Source organism: Sinocyclocheilus grahami, unplaced genomic scaffold (genome assembly GCF_001515645.1).
Source record: "Sinocyclocheilus grahami isolate Dianchi unplaced genomic scaffold, SAMN03320097.WGS_v1.1 scaffold633.1, whole genome shotgun sequence".
Taxonomy (NCBI): Eukaryota; Metazoa; Chordata; class Actinopteri; order Cypriniformes; family Cyprinidae; genus Sinocyclocheilus; species Sinocyclocheilus grahami.
The window spans coordinates 728,359-748,190 of record NW_015505812.1 but is presented as its reverse complement, the minus strand read 5'-3'; the positions used below and the strand labels follow the sequence as shown (position 1 = coordinate 748,190).

Genomic DNA, 19,832 nt, shown 5'->3' with positions numbered 1-19,832 from the left:
AGTGAGTGAGTGTGTGTGAGAGTGTGTGTGTGAGTGTGTGTGTGTGTGAGTGTGTGTGTGAGTGTGAGAGTGAGTGAGTGAGTGTGAGTGAGTGTGTGTGAGTGAGTGTGAGAGAGTAAGTGAGTGTGTGAGTGTGAGAGTGAGTGAGCGAGAGTGAGTGTGTGAGTGAGTGAGAGAGAGAGAGTGTGAGTGAGTGAGTGTGCGTGAGAGTGTGAGAGAGTGTGTGAGTGTGAGAGTGAGTGAGTGTGAGTGTGAGAGTGAGTGAGTGAGTGTCTGTGAGTGAGTGAGTGTGAGTGTCTGTGAGTGAGTGAGTGAGTGTGTGTGTGTCTCACCGTCGGCTCCTCAATGATGCTGTCGATGCCACCCAGCAGGTCCGCTCCTCTCTGCAGCCTGACAGGTAGAAGAAGAAGAAGAAGAAGAAGAAGAGTAAAACACAAAGCACTTCATGCGTGAATGTGTCGGGTTCTGGATGGATGCACTTACGACTGCTTCCTCTTGCGCCCCCTTCTGGCTCCTGTGTGCACGTCTTCAGCCTGAGTGCAGACGGAAGAGAAAGAAGCCAGGGTCATGCTGAGAAAAAGTCTAGTACACTACTCAGTATACAAAGCTATTAATGAAAGAGGTATGTGAAGCAGTGTGCCAAAATAAACATTTCTGACATTAGTACGCTATTCAGTGTTTCCCCTGCCATTATATTAGAGGGGAGTTTTGGTCATATGACCCACACATAATCGTGTTAAATAATCGTGATTACAATATTGATAAAACAATATTACCAAAACTTAAAGTGAAATTAAAATAACTGAAAGCTAAATAAAATTGTTAAAAAAATAAAGCACGACAAAATTGCTAAAACTTGAATTGAAATAAAAATAATTTTATATAGAAAAATAAAGGCAAATATAAATGTTAAAATAAAATTGCTAAAACTGAACTAACTTCAAGTCAAATAAAAAATAGAAATAAAAAACTAATAGAAATGACAAAAACACATAACAAATAAAAAAAATAAAGCAAAACAGAAATATTTTTTTTTAATTATAAAAGTGACAGAAGCACACAACGAAATTACACAAAATTAAACTAAAACCAATAACAAAGCTAAATAGAAATAAAAAAGACTAATAAAAATGATATAAACTCGTAACAAAATTGCTAAAAAAAAAAAAGTAACTTCCAGCTAAATAGAAAAGTCAAAAAAAAAAAAAAAAAGAAAGAGGTTGAATTGAAAACTTGAAAAAAATCTGAATAAATACACTAAAGCCCCGTTCACACTACGAACGATAACTATAAAGATAACGATATTAGCGAACGTCCACACCAGCGAACGATATCGTGTTTATTCTAAACGCACGCTCATCTGCCGCTGTAAATTCTCGAGCTCGTTATAGCAGGATGGATTCTGATTGGCTGTCTATTTTGTATCGTTCATCAGCTGGACAAAAATCGTTTTGAAAGTGATTCCAACTTTATCGTTTCTCTTTGTCTATATCGTTATAGTTGTGGTGAGGACTCTGCTATTCTTTAATATCGAGAACGATTTTTAGAACTATATCTTTATCGTTATCTTTATAGTTATCGTCCTTGGTGTGAACGGGGCTTAACAGCATATGGAATAACACGTGATAAGCGCGCACTCCCCCGGACTTGCTCTGCTCCTCCTCCTCGCCCCTCCGCTCCGGAGCCGATCCCGTTGCTGTAGACGCACACTGTGGCCGAGCCGTCGGTCTTGGCCTCTTGGCCTCCTGCGTCGCAGGGCGGCGGCGTCAACGGGTCCCCGTTGGGTTTGGGCGTCCCTCGGGCCGGAGACTGGGACTGGGCCGTGTCCAAGCCGAGGCGGGTCAGGTCCGGATTGTGGACGGAGCAGGCGCGGCGTGGGCTGAGGGGCGGAGGCAGCTCCGGGTACGAATCATGCTCGTTCACCTGCGAGAAGGTGGTGTAGATTAGTGCAGTCAAATTTTTTTTTTGAATTTCGAATATATGCACATTCGAATGCAAAAACTTTGGTATTAGGTGTGCGTCAGGCAGCCTTATCAGTAGACACAAGATGCGATGACGATGTAGGTGTCGTTGCATTTTAATGCTTTATTAGCCTATCCGGTTGAAGCCACTAGATGGCGCTGCTCCGTTGTTCATTCAAAATATTGCGGAAAAAGGGAACATGAATGCGGAGAAGATGCAGTTCACACAGAACGCATATTTATCGCATTTTCTAGAGAGACATCTATCAGCGTTGCACTCGCGTCTCGAACAAGAGAGCCGCATGTTTAGAAAGCCATGCAAAATTAATGCAAGTTCAACTTTTAAAAACAGAGAATTCTCGAGAATTTATGGCGTTTTTTTTTTCTCTCTACCCCACTGCATCTCATGTTTTTAAATAGAAAAAGTATTCTTTGTGATTGGTTTTCGGTAGGGATGCACGATATTGGATTTTTGCTGATATCCCGATGATTTTCAACTAATTTTGGCCGATACCGATATAAAATTATTTTAAATTTGTTATTTTTTATCAAGAACTTATTTGTTAGAATTAAATAAACAATAATAAAGTACTTTTATAATGACAGTACATTGAAGATTTGAAAATAACTATAAATAAACTATATATAAATTTTTTCCAGAAAGATGCAGTGGTAACCGTAACATTTTATTTAATGATTTAACATTTGTAAATGGTCTAAAGCAAAAGAGTTGTACAAATTCTGAAAATCTTTTAGAGCTCATAATTTGTATAAAAAAATATAACATATTACACATTAATGAATAAATCAGTATATATATATAATGATTTAATTTAAGTGTCATGTTTGTGATTTATTTTTTTTTGTTCATGTAAGCTATAGCATCTGACCTTTAAATCAAAACATACGCATTATTTTATGGCATCAATTACTGCTTTATTTAATCAGAAGGCTCGTTATAGCAGGATGGATTCTGATTGGCTGTCTATTTTGTATCGTTCATCAGCTGGACAAAAATCGTTTTGAAAGTGATTCCAACTTTATCGTTTCTCTTTGTCTATATCGTTATAGTTGTGGTGAGGACTCTGCTATTCTTTAATATCGAGAACGATTTTTAGAACTATATCTTTATCGTTATCTTTATAGTTATCGTCCTTGGTGTGAACGGGGCTTAACAGCATATGGAATAACACGTGATAAGCGCGCTCACCCGGACTTGCTCTGCGTCTCTGATGTCCTCGGCTGCCTCACGGAGCCGCTCACCCGGACTCAAATATCCCTGCAGCCTTCGTCCATCCTCCTCCTCCTCGCCTCCTCGCCCCTCCGCTCCGGAGCCGATCCCGTTGCTGTAGACGCACACTGTGGCCGAGCCGTCGGTCTTGGCCTCCTCCAGCGGGGCGTCGCAGGGCGGCGGCGTCAACGGGTCCCCGTTGGGTTTGGGCGTCCCTCGGGCCGGAGACTGGGACTGGGCCGTGTCCAAGCCGAGGCGGGTCAGGTCCGGATTGTGGACGGAGCAGGCGCGGCGTGGGCTGAGGGGCGGAGGCAGCTCCGAGTACGAATCATGCTCGTTCACCTGCGAGAAAGTGGTGTAGATTAGTGCAGCCCAAATTTTTTTTTGAATTTCGAATATATGCACATTCGAATGCAAAAACTTTGGTATTAGGTGTGCGTCAGGCAGCCTTATCAGTAGACACAAGATGCGATGACGATGTAGGTGTCGTTGCATTTTAATGCTTTATTAGCCTATCCGGTTGAAGCCACTAGATGGCGCTGCTCCGTTGTTCATTCAAAATATTGCGGAAAAAGGGAACATGAATGCGGAGAAGATGCAGTTCACACAGAACGCATATTTATCGCATTTTCTAGAGAGACATCTATCAGCGTTGCACTCGCGTCTCGAACAAGAGAGCCGCATGTTTAGAAAGCCATGCAAAATTAATGCAAGTTCAACTTTTAAAAACAGAGAATTCTCGAGAATTTATGGCGTTTTTTTTTTCTCTCTACCCCACTGCATCTCATGTTTTTAAATAGAAAAAGTATTCTTTGTGATTGGTTTTCGGTAGGGATGCACGATATTGGATTTTTGCTGATATCCCGATGATTTTCAACTAATTTTGGCCGATACCGATATATAATTATTTTAAATTTGTTATTTTTTATCAAGAACTTATTTGTTAGAATTAAATAAACAATAATAAAGTACTTTTATAATGACAGTACATTGAAGATTTGAAAATAACTATAAATAAACTATATATAAATTTTTTCCAGAAAGATGCAGTGGTAACCGTAACATTTTATTTAATGATTTAACATTTGTAAATGGTCTAAAGCAAAAGAGTTGTACAAATTCTGAAAATCTTTTAGAGCTCATAATTTGTATAAAAAAATATAACATATTACACATTAATGAATAAATCAGTATATATATATAATGATTTAATTTAAGTGTCATGTTTGTGATTTATTTTTTTTTGTTCATGTAAGCTATAGCATCTGACCTTTAAATCAAAACATACGCATTATTTTATGGCATCAATTACTGCTTTATTTAATCAGAAGCAGTCTAAATATCATTTGTGTATTTTACTTTATTAGAAGTAGGCCAACAGCGCCCCCTACGGAATTAAAACTCGTTACTGAGCGGGCATTAGGACCCGGGGGAGGCTGCCGCTGCTGGTGCTATTACTGTTTACTCTATCATACACCTATGTGCTTTCTCAGTTTAAATGCAGCGATCCAAAGCAGTGAATCTAATCACCATTCAGGCAAAAGAATGTGCCACACTGCTGACGTGATCTAATCGCTAGCACACCCTGAGCACATGTGAGTTCATGTATTTCTCTTATCGGCAAGACATATCGGCATTATTTTTCATATCGGGCCGATATTTACATTTAAAGCCATTATCGGTCGATTCCGATATCAGTCCGATAATATCGTGCATCCCTAGTTTTCGGTCCTTTGTATTAAACTATACATGCATACATGATAATGTTTTGTTTTAAATTGTTTAAGCAACTTAATTATATATGGTTTATAAACATTATTAAAAAAATTATGCACTTTTTTCAAAGATAGCCGTGTTATTTTATTGCTTTGAAGAAACGTGCATTAGTAATATTTTGCTCGATGCGCCATCTTGTGGCCTCAAGAGAGAAGCCATAAGCTTTTTTTCCCTTTTGCCTCAATCGCGCTCGCTCACCTGCAGGAAGGAGGTGTAGATGGTGTCCATGAAGGAGGCGTACGGGTCAAACGTCTCTCTCTGCTGCAGCGGCGTCTGGACCGGGTTGAGCAGGGAATTCTGGGATATCGAAGCCGAGGGAAGCTGATCTTGTGACGGACGCGTCTCGTGTAGAGCCACGGGCTTCTCTCCCATGAGCGCCGGCGCCATCGTCAGCTGAGAAAGAGAAGATGCATCCATAAACACCAGCGGTTCACACATGAGAGAATTTATTAAGATCCTCGTGATTTTTAAAAAATGTATAGTGAAATACAAACTGGGTTCAACTTATGAATTTCTTGATGTATAAATAATGGATTTAATAATCTAAAAACACATCTCTTCCATGATCTTTATTTGACCCTCTAACTCTAGCACTCTCTATTCTAATTCTATTCTTTAAAAAAAAACTGTCCCTTTTAGACTTGCACTCTATTCATTTTCTGCTTGTTTTCTAAAAAAAAAAAGGAGAGACTAACACTAGCTTCTCTAATCTTTTTGTATTCGGTTTCCTTTATTATACAATTAACAAAAGCAAAAAAGGCCTCTAACACTAGCTTGCTCTATTCTATCTGCTTTCTCGTCATTTAATATATAATTTAAAAAAAAAAAGTGCTGTGTGTAAGTTAACTGAGACTTGTTATAGCACTTGCGTATCATTGCTCTTTTGCTGATTTTGATGCTTCTATTGTCCTCGTTTGTAAGTCACTTTGGATAAAAGCATCTGCTAAATGACTAAATGTAAATAATGGTTTTTTTCATTATTTTTGTATGGAGCAAAAGGTGAAGGAAATGCATCAAAATGTGCAGCACATGTGAGAAATCTTCAATTGTTTTTAAAAAAACATCCCAGGATGCATCTCATGATGTTGGTTGAGAACGGTTTTATAAGGAAGTTCAAATAAGATTTTTTCATTTACTATATTTAATATAATATATTTGACAAATGTTTGGGCTCAGTAAAAATAATTTTGCAAAGACAAATATAAATACAATATAATAATTATATATTTTATTTTGAAAATTTTTAATGACATTATTCATTATAATTAATATAGTTAATATAATATTTGGCAAACGAGGTCAGTACGTTTTTTTTCTTTTTAAGAAAAAATATCTTCAAATGTTCTTTCGAACTTTAAATATAAACTGGGGTCAACATATTAATATCTTTATAAGGATAAAAATTATTTTTTATGAGCAGGACACATGAACTCTTCAATTAAGTTTTTAAAAAGAATCCCAGAATGCGCGTCATTAAGTTCGATGAAGTTAAAATGAAGCACAAATATTGGAAAAATGTATATAATATAATTTAATATATAAGACATTATTAATTATAATTAATATAATAATATTTACACTATTGTTCAAAAGTTTGGTCAGCAATTTAAAAAAAAGAAACTGCCGATACCGATTTTTGCCGATTATAGATAAGAACTATAATTGACAGCATATACAAACAAAAAAATATGCAAATTTCAATGCAAAAAACAACAACAACAACAAAAAAACAAAACATTACAATTCCCCCAATCTGGACTAAGTTATAGATTTTCTCTCACTTAACTCAAAATAAAGTGCTCTGTGACTGGAAAGAGGAAGAAATAGTTAACTTAAAATGAGTTGCCGTATGTAACAAAACAGATGTCATTTCCCACTGTTTATAAATGGTCGTTTTTTCCCCTAACCTTATTAAATGTCATCTTTCACATCAGATTCTCACTTTGTTTCAATTAATTCAGTTAGAATAATAAGAAACTGTAGAGTTGTTACCATTCAAATGAAATTTTAAACATACAAATAAATGTTGAAAAAATGCAATACTTTTAAATATGACTAAACCACCAGTAGGTGGCGGCAAATGTCTGTTTTAATGAGTGAGTCATTCATTCAAACGATTCATTCAAACGGCTGATTCATTCAGAAACGAGGCAAGTGACTGTTTTTATGAATGGGTTACTGAATCATTGATTCACTCGATTCGTTCAAAAACGTGGATTCATTTAGTAACGTAACACCGCTGTGTTGCTCGGAGACGCACAACGGTTCTGCTGTGGCTTTGATCGGAACCATTTTCGTCAGCGAAATTGAGCAAAAACAGTCAATATTTTGTCTAAAATCTAAGTCACTTAATTTTAACTTCTTGTTTATTGAAATATTGTATAAAATCAGTGTCACATTGCAATCAGTGTCACATCGCAATCGTGTTGATATTGATATTCAGGGAAACATCATGGCCGTATAATGTTGTTTACATAAATCATATTTTGTAAATATCTTTATTTCTACCGCAGTATGCATCTATACATTTCTGAGTTACGTTGTGTGTGCCGTCTCTCTCTCACACTCACTCAGGCTGTGCAAGCCTCATCTGGCACGATATTAATACATTATCTGTCGTCGCTTACTCTGAATGCAATTAAAACTAGAATCATTCTCACTTGAAGCGACATGTTTACACGTCGAGTGTGCGTGTGGCTGTGGCGTCATTGCTGGCGCCGCAGATAATAAAGCAGCAAATCAGCATATTATACTGATTTCTGAAGATCATGTGACACTGAAGACTGGAGGAATGATGCAGAAAATACAGCTGCGCATCACAGAAATACATTACAGTTTAACATACATTCACATTAAAAACAGCTGTTTTAAATTGTAATAATATTTCAAAATTTTTATTGTATTTTTGATTTTTTTTTTAAGCACTGTTATTTCTATGTAAACTGCCCGTGGCTCAGGTGTGAGTTTACCTGCAGGCAGGTGAGCGGGTTGAGCGCTGTCTGGTTCTGTGTCAGCGGGACGCTCAGAGACGGGCCCTGCGGCAGCAGAAGGGGTCCGGCTCCTAATAAACTGTGAAGACTGCTGATGTTACCCAGAGCTGCGAGGTCACCTGAACACAGAGAGAAACACCATCATTAGCAGCTCAAACGCTCATGCTAATTCATAAGAAGATACAGGGTAAAGCAAATTATAATAAGACCGTCAGAATATGACCAAATACTATGTCACAATAGTTTGTATATAGACTATGATGTGTCAATAAATTAATCAAATCAATAGCGAATTAATCACACATCAATTATTGCGGAGCAATGACCCCCAAAAAGTTAATTGAATGTAAATTACAGTGTGAAATGAGAAACCACTAAATAGACATTACAAAAAGTAGCTTTAGAAAGATTTTATGATTTAGATTTTAAGGCCTTAACACTGTTTTCAGAAGCTGCATTTGAAGTGTTATAAGTACAAATGCATTTACACTGCAATTAGAATTGCATAAATAAAATTAATTGGTTTTAAATGACAATTAACGTTTTTTTAATTTAATATTTAATAATACGAGATAAACAAAGTCAGCAAATCATTCCGTCATTCATGCAAACGACTTATTCTGAAACTGATTCATTCAGAAACGAAGCAGGAGGCTCTTTATGAAGAGTCACTGAATCACCGACTCACTCGGTTCATTCAGACAGCTGATTCATTCAGAATCGAAGCAGGAGGCTCTTTATGAAGAGTCACTGAATCACTGACTCACTCGGTTCATTCAGACAGCTGATTCATTCAGAATTGAAGCAGGAGGCTCTTTATGAAGTCACTGAATCACTGACTCACTCGGTTCATTCAGACAGCTGATTAATTCAGAAACGAAGCAGGAGGTTCTTTATGAAGAGTCACTGAATCACTGACTCAATCACTGATACGGATGCAAACAGCTGATTCATTCAGTACAGAATCACGACTGTGTTGATCAGAGACGCTCAATGGTTCAGCTGTGGCTTTCATTACAACGGTTTGACAATATTGTGTCTAAAATGTAACAATAGTAACTTCTTGTCTGTTGAACTGTTATATAAAATCAATATTAATTTGCAGACATGCAGATATTAGGTAAAAACAGCATTCTTGCTGGTGTGTTATTGCTAAACTATATCGTATGATATAAATATAAGAGGGTGATTTTTGCCCTCATATCTTGAATTTTAGGATCACATAACTGCATTCCCAGGGACTTTATCACGCAGTATCATATTCATCAGAACTTGCATCAATGTAAGATGACGCACAGGTTTTTCCGTAATTAATCGCACCAAATAGTAAATGAACAGCCTTACTATAGAAACAACAGATAAGATGCTTTGCAATTCCGACCATAATATGAGACTTCTCCCGCTTGCACTGTGATCTGTAAACCCTTGCTTCGAGTTACCCACCGTATTTATTTTTAAATATTTTATATATCCCTCCATGAAATATTTAATTCCCGCTTGAATGGTGGCCCTTCAGGTTTTCACACTGAAAGCTGTCATTGTAAGAGAGGGAGCAACTCCGTTTGTTTGTCCGAGGGAGCAAAAGTAACTAAGAGGGGCGGGGCTTACCGATAGGTCAATTATGTACAATACTCAATACTCAAAACAGTGTTTCTCGGTCACAAAAATGAAATGCAGGCCACAAATACGGCCGAGCGCTGTGCATCAGCAGTTCTGCACTGAACACTTGTCACTGCTGTGGACAAACTTGCAGAAAAAACACTCAAGTCTGATTCATTTTCCCAGCAGTCATTGTGAGTGAGTCTGCTGATTCGGCTGAGATGTCACCGCAGGTTCACAATCTCCCGCAGAAGACAGTCAGCAAAACGCTAATGTAACGCTACTTGGCAGGACGAGCGACTTCAAGCGCAGCCGATAAACCCTCCACAGCCCAAAACTGCAGCTCTACGCTAAAACTAAGTGTTGTGGACATAGGAAGAACATAGAAGGAAACTAGTAGTGAGTGCTTGTTTATAAACTGCTGAGGCTTTGTTTTGCATCACATTGACATCATAAGAAGTGATGCATTGAAATTTCAGCTAGTGCTTGACTGATTTGGGTTTGGTGATAAAATATTATCTATGTAAAAATGGTTTCATAATAAAGCAATAAGCTCAAAGAAGCCGTGGTTTACAGTGAATTTATAACAGCTAAGGGGCGTTGTTAGGTTAATTCACTGTAAACCACGGCTTCACGGGGGTTACTTGCTTTTATAAAATATACGTAGTAAGATTTCACAAAATAAAACGGAGCAAATAAAGTGTAATGATATTAATAAACACAGTATTCTTCCACCAAACAATGTAGCTCCTCAGAAACAGTTGTGGTTGCTACAAAGTGGTTGCCGAGCAACACACAAACGTAAACAAAGGTGTGTTACTTTGTAGCGTCATTTATAACAGCTTTGAACTCGGCTCAGCCAATCAGAGTCAAGCACCGGAACTCTCCGCTTTATAATGGAAAATGATACATTCACAAATATTTGAAATTATTCTTATTTATCCATCACTAATTTCATTATTGAAAACATTCAAATGAAAAAAACACATATTACAAACAAACATAAATATTCTAAAAATACATACATAAATAATATAAAAAACACCTAGTTGCAAAAAGCACTTAACTTAGTAAAAACTAGACCCATTTAAAAACAAAAAAACGACAAAATTACTAAACCGTAAAATTAAAATCTAATTCAAAATATTAACAAAAACTTTAATAGTATATCAGTACTAAAACAACACTGCGTACACAGATATACAATGTCCGCCAAATTTCAAACGCAAACTCAAAATACAATATTACTAAAGTCCCTATCGGAAGAAACAATAGCCCTCTAGGGTTCATTAAAGACTTAAAATTTAGGGCTGGGACAATAAATCGACGCATCACGATTCTGCATCGATTCTGCGATTTTCTGAAGACATCGTGATTCTCTCTGGAATCGATTCTGAGCTTAGTTTTTAACAGCAGACGGCGCTCTAGGCTAGTTTTTAACCGCACACTCAAATGCTCACGAAGAAGAGCGCTTGTGTGTTCGGCTGAGTCGTGTAAGGGGTTAAATGTACTTGCACATCTGCTTTAATGCTTTCTTGATGCGAGATTAGCGTAAACACAGCCCACTGTGAACATCCTTGTAATTCACTTCAACCTTTTCGAACTTCATGAATGATTATTTTAGGTTCAAATAGTGCGTAAGGAACTGGAAGCAAGCAAAATACAGCTATTTCTAAAGCATGCAGTGCCATCTGCTGTTAAAAACTAAGCTCAGAATCGATTCGAGAGAGAATCGCGATGCCTTCGGGAAATCTCAGAATCGATGCGGAATCATTTCTCGATTCGCGATGCATCGATTTATTGTCCCAGCCCTATTAAAATGACCGTTAAGTCACACTAACTGAAAGAAGAACTGAGTGTAATCACATACTATATATTTGTATAATTATAACACCGTTATTCCAAAGCAAGGCACATTTAAAATGGTCATTTTCAGATGCATTTTACACTGATCCACTTACCAAGAACCCCGTGGGCGAGCAGAGGCGGCAGGAATTGAGGGGTCTGGGTGTTGTTCTTGTCCTGCTCGGCCAGAGGGTCACACACTTCGGGCCCCGAGCTGGACACCAGAGGGCCGCAGGACACCGAGGTAGAAGCTAGAGCTGGGCTGGACAGAGTCCCCTACAGCCACACAGATTCACATATGTATTGCACAAGATGGATGTACTCAGATATCAAAACAATGTTCCACTGGCAAACGCCTAATACAAGGACTCCCAACCGTTGTCAGGTGAATTTCCCTGATATTTGACCTCTGCAATTTAGCTCAGGCAATTCTGCATGGACATTCTGAGTGTAGAAATGTCCCCATATTTCACATCACACACATAAAATAAAGCCTAATTTTATTAAAAACTTAGCTCACCCAAAATCACCCTCGTCATTCCAAGTCCATAAAACTTGTTCATTTTCAAAACACAAATTAAGATTTTTATTTAACCTGTGTCTCAATTGAAAGCCCAAGTAACTAAAATGGGTTACGGTTTTGTAACAACATAACGGTGAGTAAATGGTGATAATTTACATTTTTGGGTGAATTAACCCTTAAGCATTAAGATTTTTTGCAATGTGACATTAATTTCATGACAATTAACCACATTTTCAAAATAAATTCTCAATGAAATGCAAAAAAAAAAAAAAACATGCATCCATGCATGCGCCAGACACAAGGACATGGAAATTACAATTTAAATAGTATTTCATTATTTGTTTTGCATTATAGCAGGTGGCGAGTATAGATTTGGAGTTTAAATGCACATAACTGTCATGAAAATAATGCCACAGTTAGAAGAATATAATGTCCAATCCTTTTGATTTTGAGATTAACCCCAACCCAGACATTTATTTTTATAGCTTTTATGAAATTCACACTCTAGTATAAAACACGCACAAATGTGACCATGGACCACAAAACCAATTTTTTTAAATTGACAATTTATACATCATGGTTTGGTTGGTTTGTTAGGATAGGACAATATTTGGATGAGATACAACTAAAATCTGGAATCTGAGGGTGCATAAAAATCTAATTAAGAAAATCATCTTTAAATTTGTCCAAATTAAATTCTTAGCAATGCATATCACTAATCAAAAATTAATTTTTTATACATTTACGGTACTAAATTTCCAAAATGTCTTCATGGAACATGATCTTTACTTAATATCCTAATGATTTTTGTCATAAAAGAAAAATCTATAATTTTGACCCATACAATGTATTGTTGGCTATTGCTACAAATATACCCCAGCGACTTAACACTGCTTTTGTGCTCCAGGGTCAGGTATCTGGTTGGGAAACCCTGTCACTGTACAGATGCATCAATTGGAAGCATGCATGTGCACATGCAGCGAAGCATGCAACTGGTGCATTTACCTGAGAATGAGGCGGGGGGGATGGAGTGTGGTTGGGTAAGGGTTCGGTCTGGGCGAGAGCTGCGGTCAGCAGAGCGGGGTTGAGCGACAGAAAGGCATGAAGGGGTGGAGTGAGAGGGGCGGAAAGAAGCAGCGACTGGCCGTCTGCGCTGGGTGCTAGAGTTTGTAGAGCTTCCAGGAGCCCCGGCCCCATCAGGACCGAATCTAGCAGAGCGGGGGTCTTCTCCAGGAACACTCCGTCTGCGAAGAGCTGCTGCAGTGTAGGAAGCTCCAGGTTGAGCGCTGGTAGTGGCAACATGGCAGCCGGATTCTGGCCGAGCAGCAACGAAGCCATGAGGAGGGCTTGAAGCCCAGGGGGTTTTTCACCACCTTCCTCCCCTGCTTCAGCTGCAGCAGAACCTGGCGGATTTAACAGGCTCACGAGGTTGAGAGGAAGCTCGCCTTGGTTTAGGATGTTGAGAGGAGAGCCCTGGTTTAGGATGGCACTGGTTGGCTGGGCTTGGGCACCGCCGGGCACCGAAGGTTGGGTGCTCGTCCAGACCCCTAAAGGCAGGGAGCCGAGAAAGGGCGGTAACAGGGAAGGCAGACCGGCATTGGAGGAGAGAAGCTGGAGGAGCTGTTCTTGAGACATGAAGGGAAAAGCCTCTGCAAGCGGTAAGGAAACAGCATGGTCGGATGAGTGGGCATTGGGAAGAGAGAGGCTGTGGTCCGGCTCACAGCCACCCAGCAATCTTGCATCCGAGTCCGGCTGATCCATCGACTCTACAGGACCTGCCGAGAAAACACAAGTGTCAAAAGGATCACCCAAACCACCATTGCTGTGAAAATCACTAGACATGTGCCGGTGTTACAATATATCACGATAATAAACATGCACGATATTGTTAGCGTGGGCACTTAAAAAAAAAACGTGAATAATTACACTGCCAGTTAAAAGTTTTTTTTTTAAAGAATTATCTTCTGCTCACCATGCCTGTATTTATTTACCCAAATTACAGCAAAAGCAGTAATACTGTGAAATTGTTTTACTATTTAAAAAACTGCTTTCTATTTGAATATAACTTAAAATGCTATTTATTTCTGTGATGCGCAGCTGTATTTTCAGCATCATTCCTCCAGTCTTCAGGGTCACATGATCTTCAGAAATCAGTATAATATGCTGATCTGCTGCTTAAACATTATCATCAATATTTAAAACAGTCGAGTACATTTTTTTTCAGGATTCTTTGATGAATAGATAGATCCAAAGATCAGCATTTATCTGAAATAAAAAGCTTGTGTAGAATTATACACTATACCATTCAAAAGCTTGGAGTCAGTATAATTTTGTTTTTGGGAAAGAAATTATAGAAATTAATACTTTTATTTAGCAAGGATGCTTCAAATTGATCAAAAGTGATGATAAAGACATTTATAATGTTGCAAAAGATTTCTATTTCAGATAAATGCTGTTCTTCTGAATTTTCTATTCAGATTCTATTAGTTATTTTAAATTGTAAAATATTTCTAAATCTTACTGTTTTTGCTTACATTAAGGCTCCATTAGTTAACATTAGTTAATTCTTTAGTTATCAAACTGCCAATTAAAAATTCTTCTAAAGCATTTAATAATCTTAGTTAATTTCAACATTTAATAACACGCTATTAAAATAAAAAAATACTAACAGTATTATTTAATGGACCCGAGCTAATAGGTAATTTTCAACAAATAATAATAACTTCTGTAACAAATGAAGCTATTGCTCATTGTTAATGTTAGTGCATTAACTAAAGTTAACTAATGAGATCTTATTGTAAAGTGTTAAGCCCCGTTCAGACACTTTACTATTACCTTTATCGTTAGTTTTAGAACTATATCTTTATCGTCCTTGGTGTAAATATGCCTTTACATTGATCTTTATAACTTGTTTGAAACATTTGTTTCCATATTTTGTGTATTGCTTTATTGTATTTAAATGTTCAGCTCTTTTTGTGATAAGAAAAAAGTTGTTATACTTTATTATGACAACACTTTTTTGCAACTTATTTCAATATCGTGATAATACTGTGCACCGTGATAAAAGCTTTAGCAATTATTGCAACATGACAATTTGATACCGTCACATGCCTAAGTCTCACCTTTGCTTTCCACAGCTTCACGCTATTAAAATAAAAAATACTAACAGTATTATTTAATGGACCCGAGCTAATAGGTCATTTTCAACAAATAATAATAACTTCTGTAACAAATGAAGCTATTGCTCATTGTTAATGTTAGTGCATTAACTAAAGTTAACTAATGAGATCTTATTGTAAAGTGTTAAGCCCCGTTCAGACACTTTACTATTACCTTTATCGTTAGTTTTAGAACTATATCTTTATCGTCCTTGGTGTAAATATGCCTTTACATTGGTCTTTATAACTTGTTTGAAACATTTGTTTCCATATTTTGTGTATTGCTTTATTGTATTTAAATGTTCAGCTCTTTTTGTCATAAGAAAAAAGTTGTTATACTTTATTATGACAACACTTTTTTGCAACTTATTTCAATATCGTGATAATACTGTGCACCGTGATAAAAGCTTTAGCAATTATTGCAACATGACAATTTGATACCGTCACATGCCTAAGTCTCACCTTTGCTTTCCACAGCTTGGTTGTGGTTTGACTGGTTAATTTGGTAGGTACTGTGGTCAAGACAAGTCTCTGTTGTTTTGGGTCCACAACCTTTCTCCGGGAATGAGGGCAAGCATGTTGAGGACATCTGGTTCATCATGCTCAGAATTGAACTGTTGAGGTCCGGCGTCGTCTGGGTCAAGTTCAGGATGGTGCTGCTGGAGGTTGTTTTGAGGTTCATGGTTGTCTCATCACCCATCAAAGGAAAGGGTTGGGATGGGGGTCGCTGGATAGGAGGTTCCGGCATGGGCACTGTGCTTTGGGGTTGAGGTTGCAGGGTGTGGTTGGGTAAACGTAATGTGGACTGCATGTCGCATTGGGGCGTCTGTGGAGTTATGGGTCTGGGTGAAGAGGGCAATGTGTTTGTGTGCCTGTTGCCAGGCATGGCAGTGGCAACGCCGGATTGCTGGGTTGTGCTTTGCATGCTAAGAAGCTGAAGCAGGGCAGAAAGGGGCTGGGATGGAGATGGTAGGGAATTAGCAAGTCCTGGCTTCCTGCCTTCCTCCGAATCCTGCAACCAAGAGGCATTCAGAGGAGCGACGGGCAGCCGGGGGTTGTCTAAATGAGGTACAGGAGGAGAAGGTGGCGAAAGGCATGGGGAGATGAGCAGAGGTGGCCAGGAGAGATCTCCTGCGGTCAGACCTAACTGCGAGTCTTTGCGCATGCTCAAAACAGTGGGCGAGCGCCTCTGCCGTTTGCGCCTCAAGCTTTTCTCCACGACAGCAGGGGAAGCCGGGGAAAGGGAAGGGGAGTGCGGAAGCAAAAGGGCGGTCAGGGACTGTGCTCTGGCGGAAGTGGGGTGGACGCTAGTGTTTAAAGTGCTAATCAATACCTTTGACTGCTGCTCCTGCTAACACACAGCATTTTGAAAATATAGGCATATTAATTAAACAATACATTAACAGACAATAATTGGCAACACTTTATATTAAGGGTTAACATTAGTTCATGCATTAGGTATCAAACTAACAGAACAATACTTTTAACATTAACTTGCTGTAAAAATGTTGTGCATTAGTTAATGCATGAAGTATCAAGAATGAACTGTGTTTATGAATTGAACATCTTTGACTGTTGTATTGTGGTTTTATTTGTCTTTTGGTTCTGTACAGCTCTTTGGAACGACAATGTGTTGTATTTAAATGTGCTTTAAAAAATAAACTGAACCTTATTGTAAAGTGTTACCTAATTATTAAACAAAAAAGTATTAGCATGAGAAGTGTGATACTCAAACTGCTTACAGAAGCATGTTACAGCTCTTCTAAAAAGTAACCGTGTTGGAATAACTTGTGTATTAAGATGCAATACCTGTGGCTTGAGCCGGCTGCATGCTTTGGCATAATGCCGCCATGGCATCAACTTTCCTGCGATGGTTACAGAGTTTGGTCATGTCTTCCTCTATTTTCCCTGACTGATGACCAGGAGTTCGGACCATCGCAGCAGGGTCAAAATTAAAGACCTGCAGGGATTTATAAAGACATTTAATCACCTTTTTTAATGCATGCAATAAAGTTTATGGTTTAGAACGGCATATTATCATACAACTCTTATTATTTCTGCAGTATGCAATATTTATACGATACACAGAAAGCAAACTTTTTTGTATGCACTGAATAACTGGGTGACATTTGCTAAAAAGTGCAAAGAAGACATTGCGTGTGCATTTTGCAATGCGGTGCACTCAACTTGACCTTCCATTTCCAGTGTAACAAACAAACCAGTAGTTATCATATGGGACTTTAAAATAATCAGCTTTCTGAAATAATAATTGGATGCTGATGGCTAAATAAAACATGCAGCATATCAACAACGTAGTTTATCCTGTCATAAATCATAGCGTTCCACATGCACGCTAGTATTTCATTCTAAACATAGCTGCAATCTATAAAACCTAATTAATTAATCTGCAATCAAATTTGTACTGGAAACGTCATGAATGAGGTTTTAAGCCGTGAATGTTGATCTCACCTTATTTGGGACTAGCGGGCACTCGAGACCACATTTACATGTGCCGTCTGTCCGCAGATACACCCTCGCCTCATCCACAGATCGAAGGACTGTACCACTTGGGCTGAAGAAGAAAAAGAGAAAGATTGACAGCTATTTTTGGTCCGAAACGGTTCTTAAATTCCATCTTTTTTTCTCTGCAGACATCAATACAATCGACATGAACACAAGTAGAAGGTGCCAAGCTTTATTGCTTTTATTCAAGATTTCGTCATTTTGCTTATACTATTAAAACAGACTGGCATTTGCGTATGTTCACTGGTTCTTACACTCATTTGAAATGCTGTGCACTGACAGCAACGTCAGCAGAGAGTAAAGCCCCGTTCACACTAAGAACGATAACGATATTAGCGAACGTCCACACCAGCGAACGATATCGTCTGTTTATTCTAAACGCACGCTCATCTGCCGCTGTAAATTCTCGAGCTCGTTACAGCAGGATGGATTCTGATTGGCTGTCAATGTTTGTATCGTTCATCAGCTGGACAAAAATAATTTTGAAAGCGATTCCAACGTTATCGTTTCTCTTTATCGTTATAGTTGTGGACTCTGCTATTCTTTAAACGATTTTTAGAACTATATCGTTATCTTTATAGTTATCGTCCTCGGTGTGAACGGGCCTTGAGAATGACAAATGCATTATAGTATATATAAAGCGGACAGTTCCGGTGCTTGACTCTGATTGGCTGAGCCGAGTTCGAAGCTGTTGTAAATGACGCTACAAAGTAACACACACCTTTGTTTACGTTTGTGTGTTGCTCGGCAACCACTTTGTAGCAACCACAACTGTTTCTGAGGAGCTACATTGTTTGGTGGAAGAATACTGTGTTTATTAATATCATTACACTTTATTTGCTCTGTTTTATTTTGTGAAACCTTACTACGTATATGGAATAACCGTTTTATAAAAGCAATAAGCCCCGAGAATCCGTGCTTTACAGTGAATTTATAACAGCTACCTAACAACGCCTCTTAGCTGTTATAAATACACTGTAAAGCACGGATTCTCGGGGTCCCTAATAGTCCCTAATAGTGTAACATTGCCGCCCACGTATTGTTCATTTTCCTATAAGGATTTCAATTTAAAAAGTCTTCATTAAAGAGTTATAAGCAATGAGCTAACCAACCAGTTACAAGTCGCAACATTACAAACTTGGATAAATTGGATAATTGGATAAAAGACAAATGTACAAGATTGTGCACTAATGAGAAAGAATCAAACTCCCATGAAGCACTGCAAATTAAATAATAAAATTTAAAACAACGGAGTAATAAAAGTGGTTATGGGCGATTCTTTTGGTGCAATCTGCCCGTTGCGATTCTCTGATTGATAAGAGATTTCTTTGCAGAATTATGGGTAATGCAGTCTTTCATCATCACACTGTTAAACAAGATAATTGTAAAATAAAAGTTAGAATAATGTGTGCTGACGGCTTTAACAAAAGCAAATATTATCAAATAAACAACTTGTCTTTAAAGGATTCATTTAAAGTTATTGTTAAATATCAATTTCACTATGGAGAAAATGAATGGGATTTATACTTTTAGACTGCTGCACTCAAAAGGTCCGGTCACACCAAGGAATCATTGGAATCCCTTTCAAAACTACTTTTTCCAGCTGATGAACAATAATCAATCAGAAAACACTTCTCAATCTATCAATCTACCTTAAAGGGGTCATATGATGCTTTTTTAAAGATCATTATTTGGTGTATTTGGTGTAACAGAATATGTCGACATGCTTTAATGTTCAAAAAACATTATTTTTCAAATACTGTACATTATTGTAGGTCCTCTATGCCCCGCCTCTCTCAAACGCTTCGTTTTCTACAAAGCCCCTCCTTCCGACAAGCGCTCTGATTGGCCAGCTGACCCAGTGCATTGTGATTGGCCGAACACCGCAAGCACTCGTCGGAAATGTAACGCCCCTTACCATAATCACCAGCTTCATCTTTCAAAACGCATAAACACACACACCGCTCTCTCTCTCGCTCGCACACACACACACACACACACCGCTCTCTCTCTCTCTCTCTCTCTCGCTCGCACACACACACACACACACACCGCTCTCTCTCTCTCTCTCTCTCTCGCTCGCACACACACACACACACACACCGCTCTCTCTCTCTCTCTCTCTCTCGCTCGCACACACACACACACACACACCGCTCTCTCTCTCTCTCTCTCTCTCGCTCGCACACACACACACACACACACACCCCCCTCTCTCTCTCTCTC

General features: G+C 38.4%; 1 protein-coding gene across 1 annotated transcript in view; it reads right to left on the bottom strand.

The window, feature by feature from the left end:
• Nucleotides 1–19,832, bottom strand: part of LOC107558151 (methyl-CpG-binding domain protein 6-like) — a 31,187-nt gene that overhangs the window by 1,968 nt on the left and 9,387 nt on the right. Inside the window, exons 4-13 of the mRNA XM_016241775.1 lie at nt 17,553–17,655; nt 16,900–17,043; nt 15,546–16,434; nt 12,931–13,700; nt 11,519–11,678; nt 7,938–8,077; nt 5,167–5,361; nt 3,172–3,534; nt 484–533; nt 333–390 (exon numbers count right to left, since the gene is read on the bottom strand). Of these exons, the coding sequence (XP_016097261.1) occupies nt 333–390; nt 484–533; nt 3,172–3,534; nt 5,167–5,361; nt 7,938–8,077; nt 11,519–11,678; nt 12,931–13,700; nt 15,546–16,434; nt 16,900–17,043; nt 17,553–17,655 (2,872 nt within the window). The remainder of the gene's footprint in view (nt 1–332; nt 391–483; nt 534–3,171; nt 3,535–5,166; nt 5,362–7,937; nt 8,078–11,518; nt 11,679–12,930; nt 13,701–15,545; nt 16,435–16,899; nt 17,044–17,552; nt 17,656–19,832) is intronic.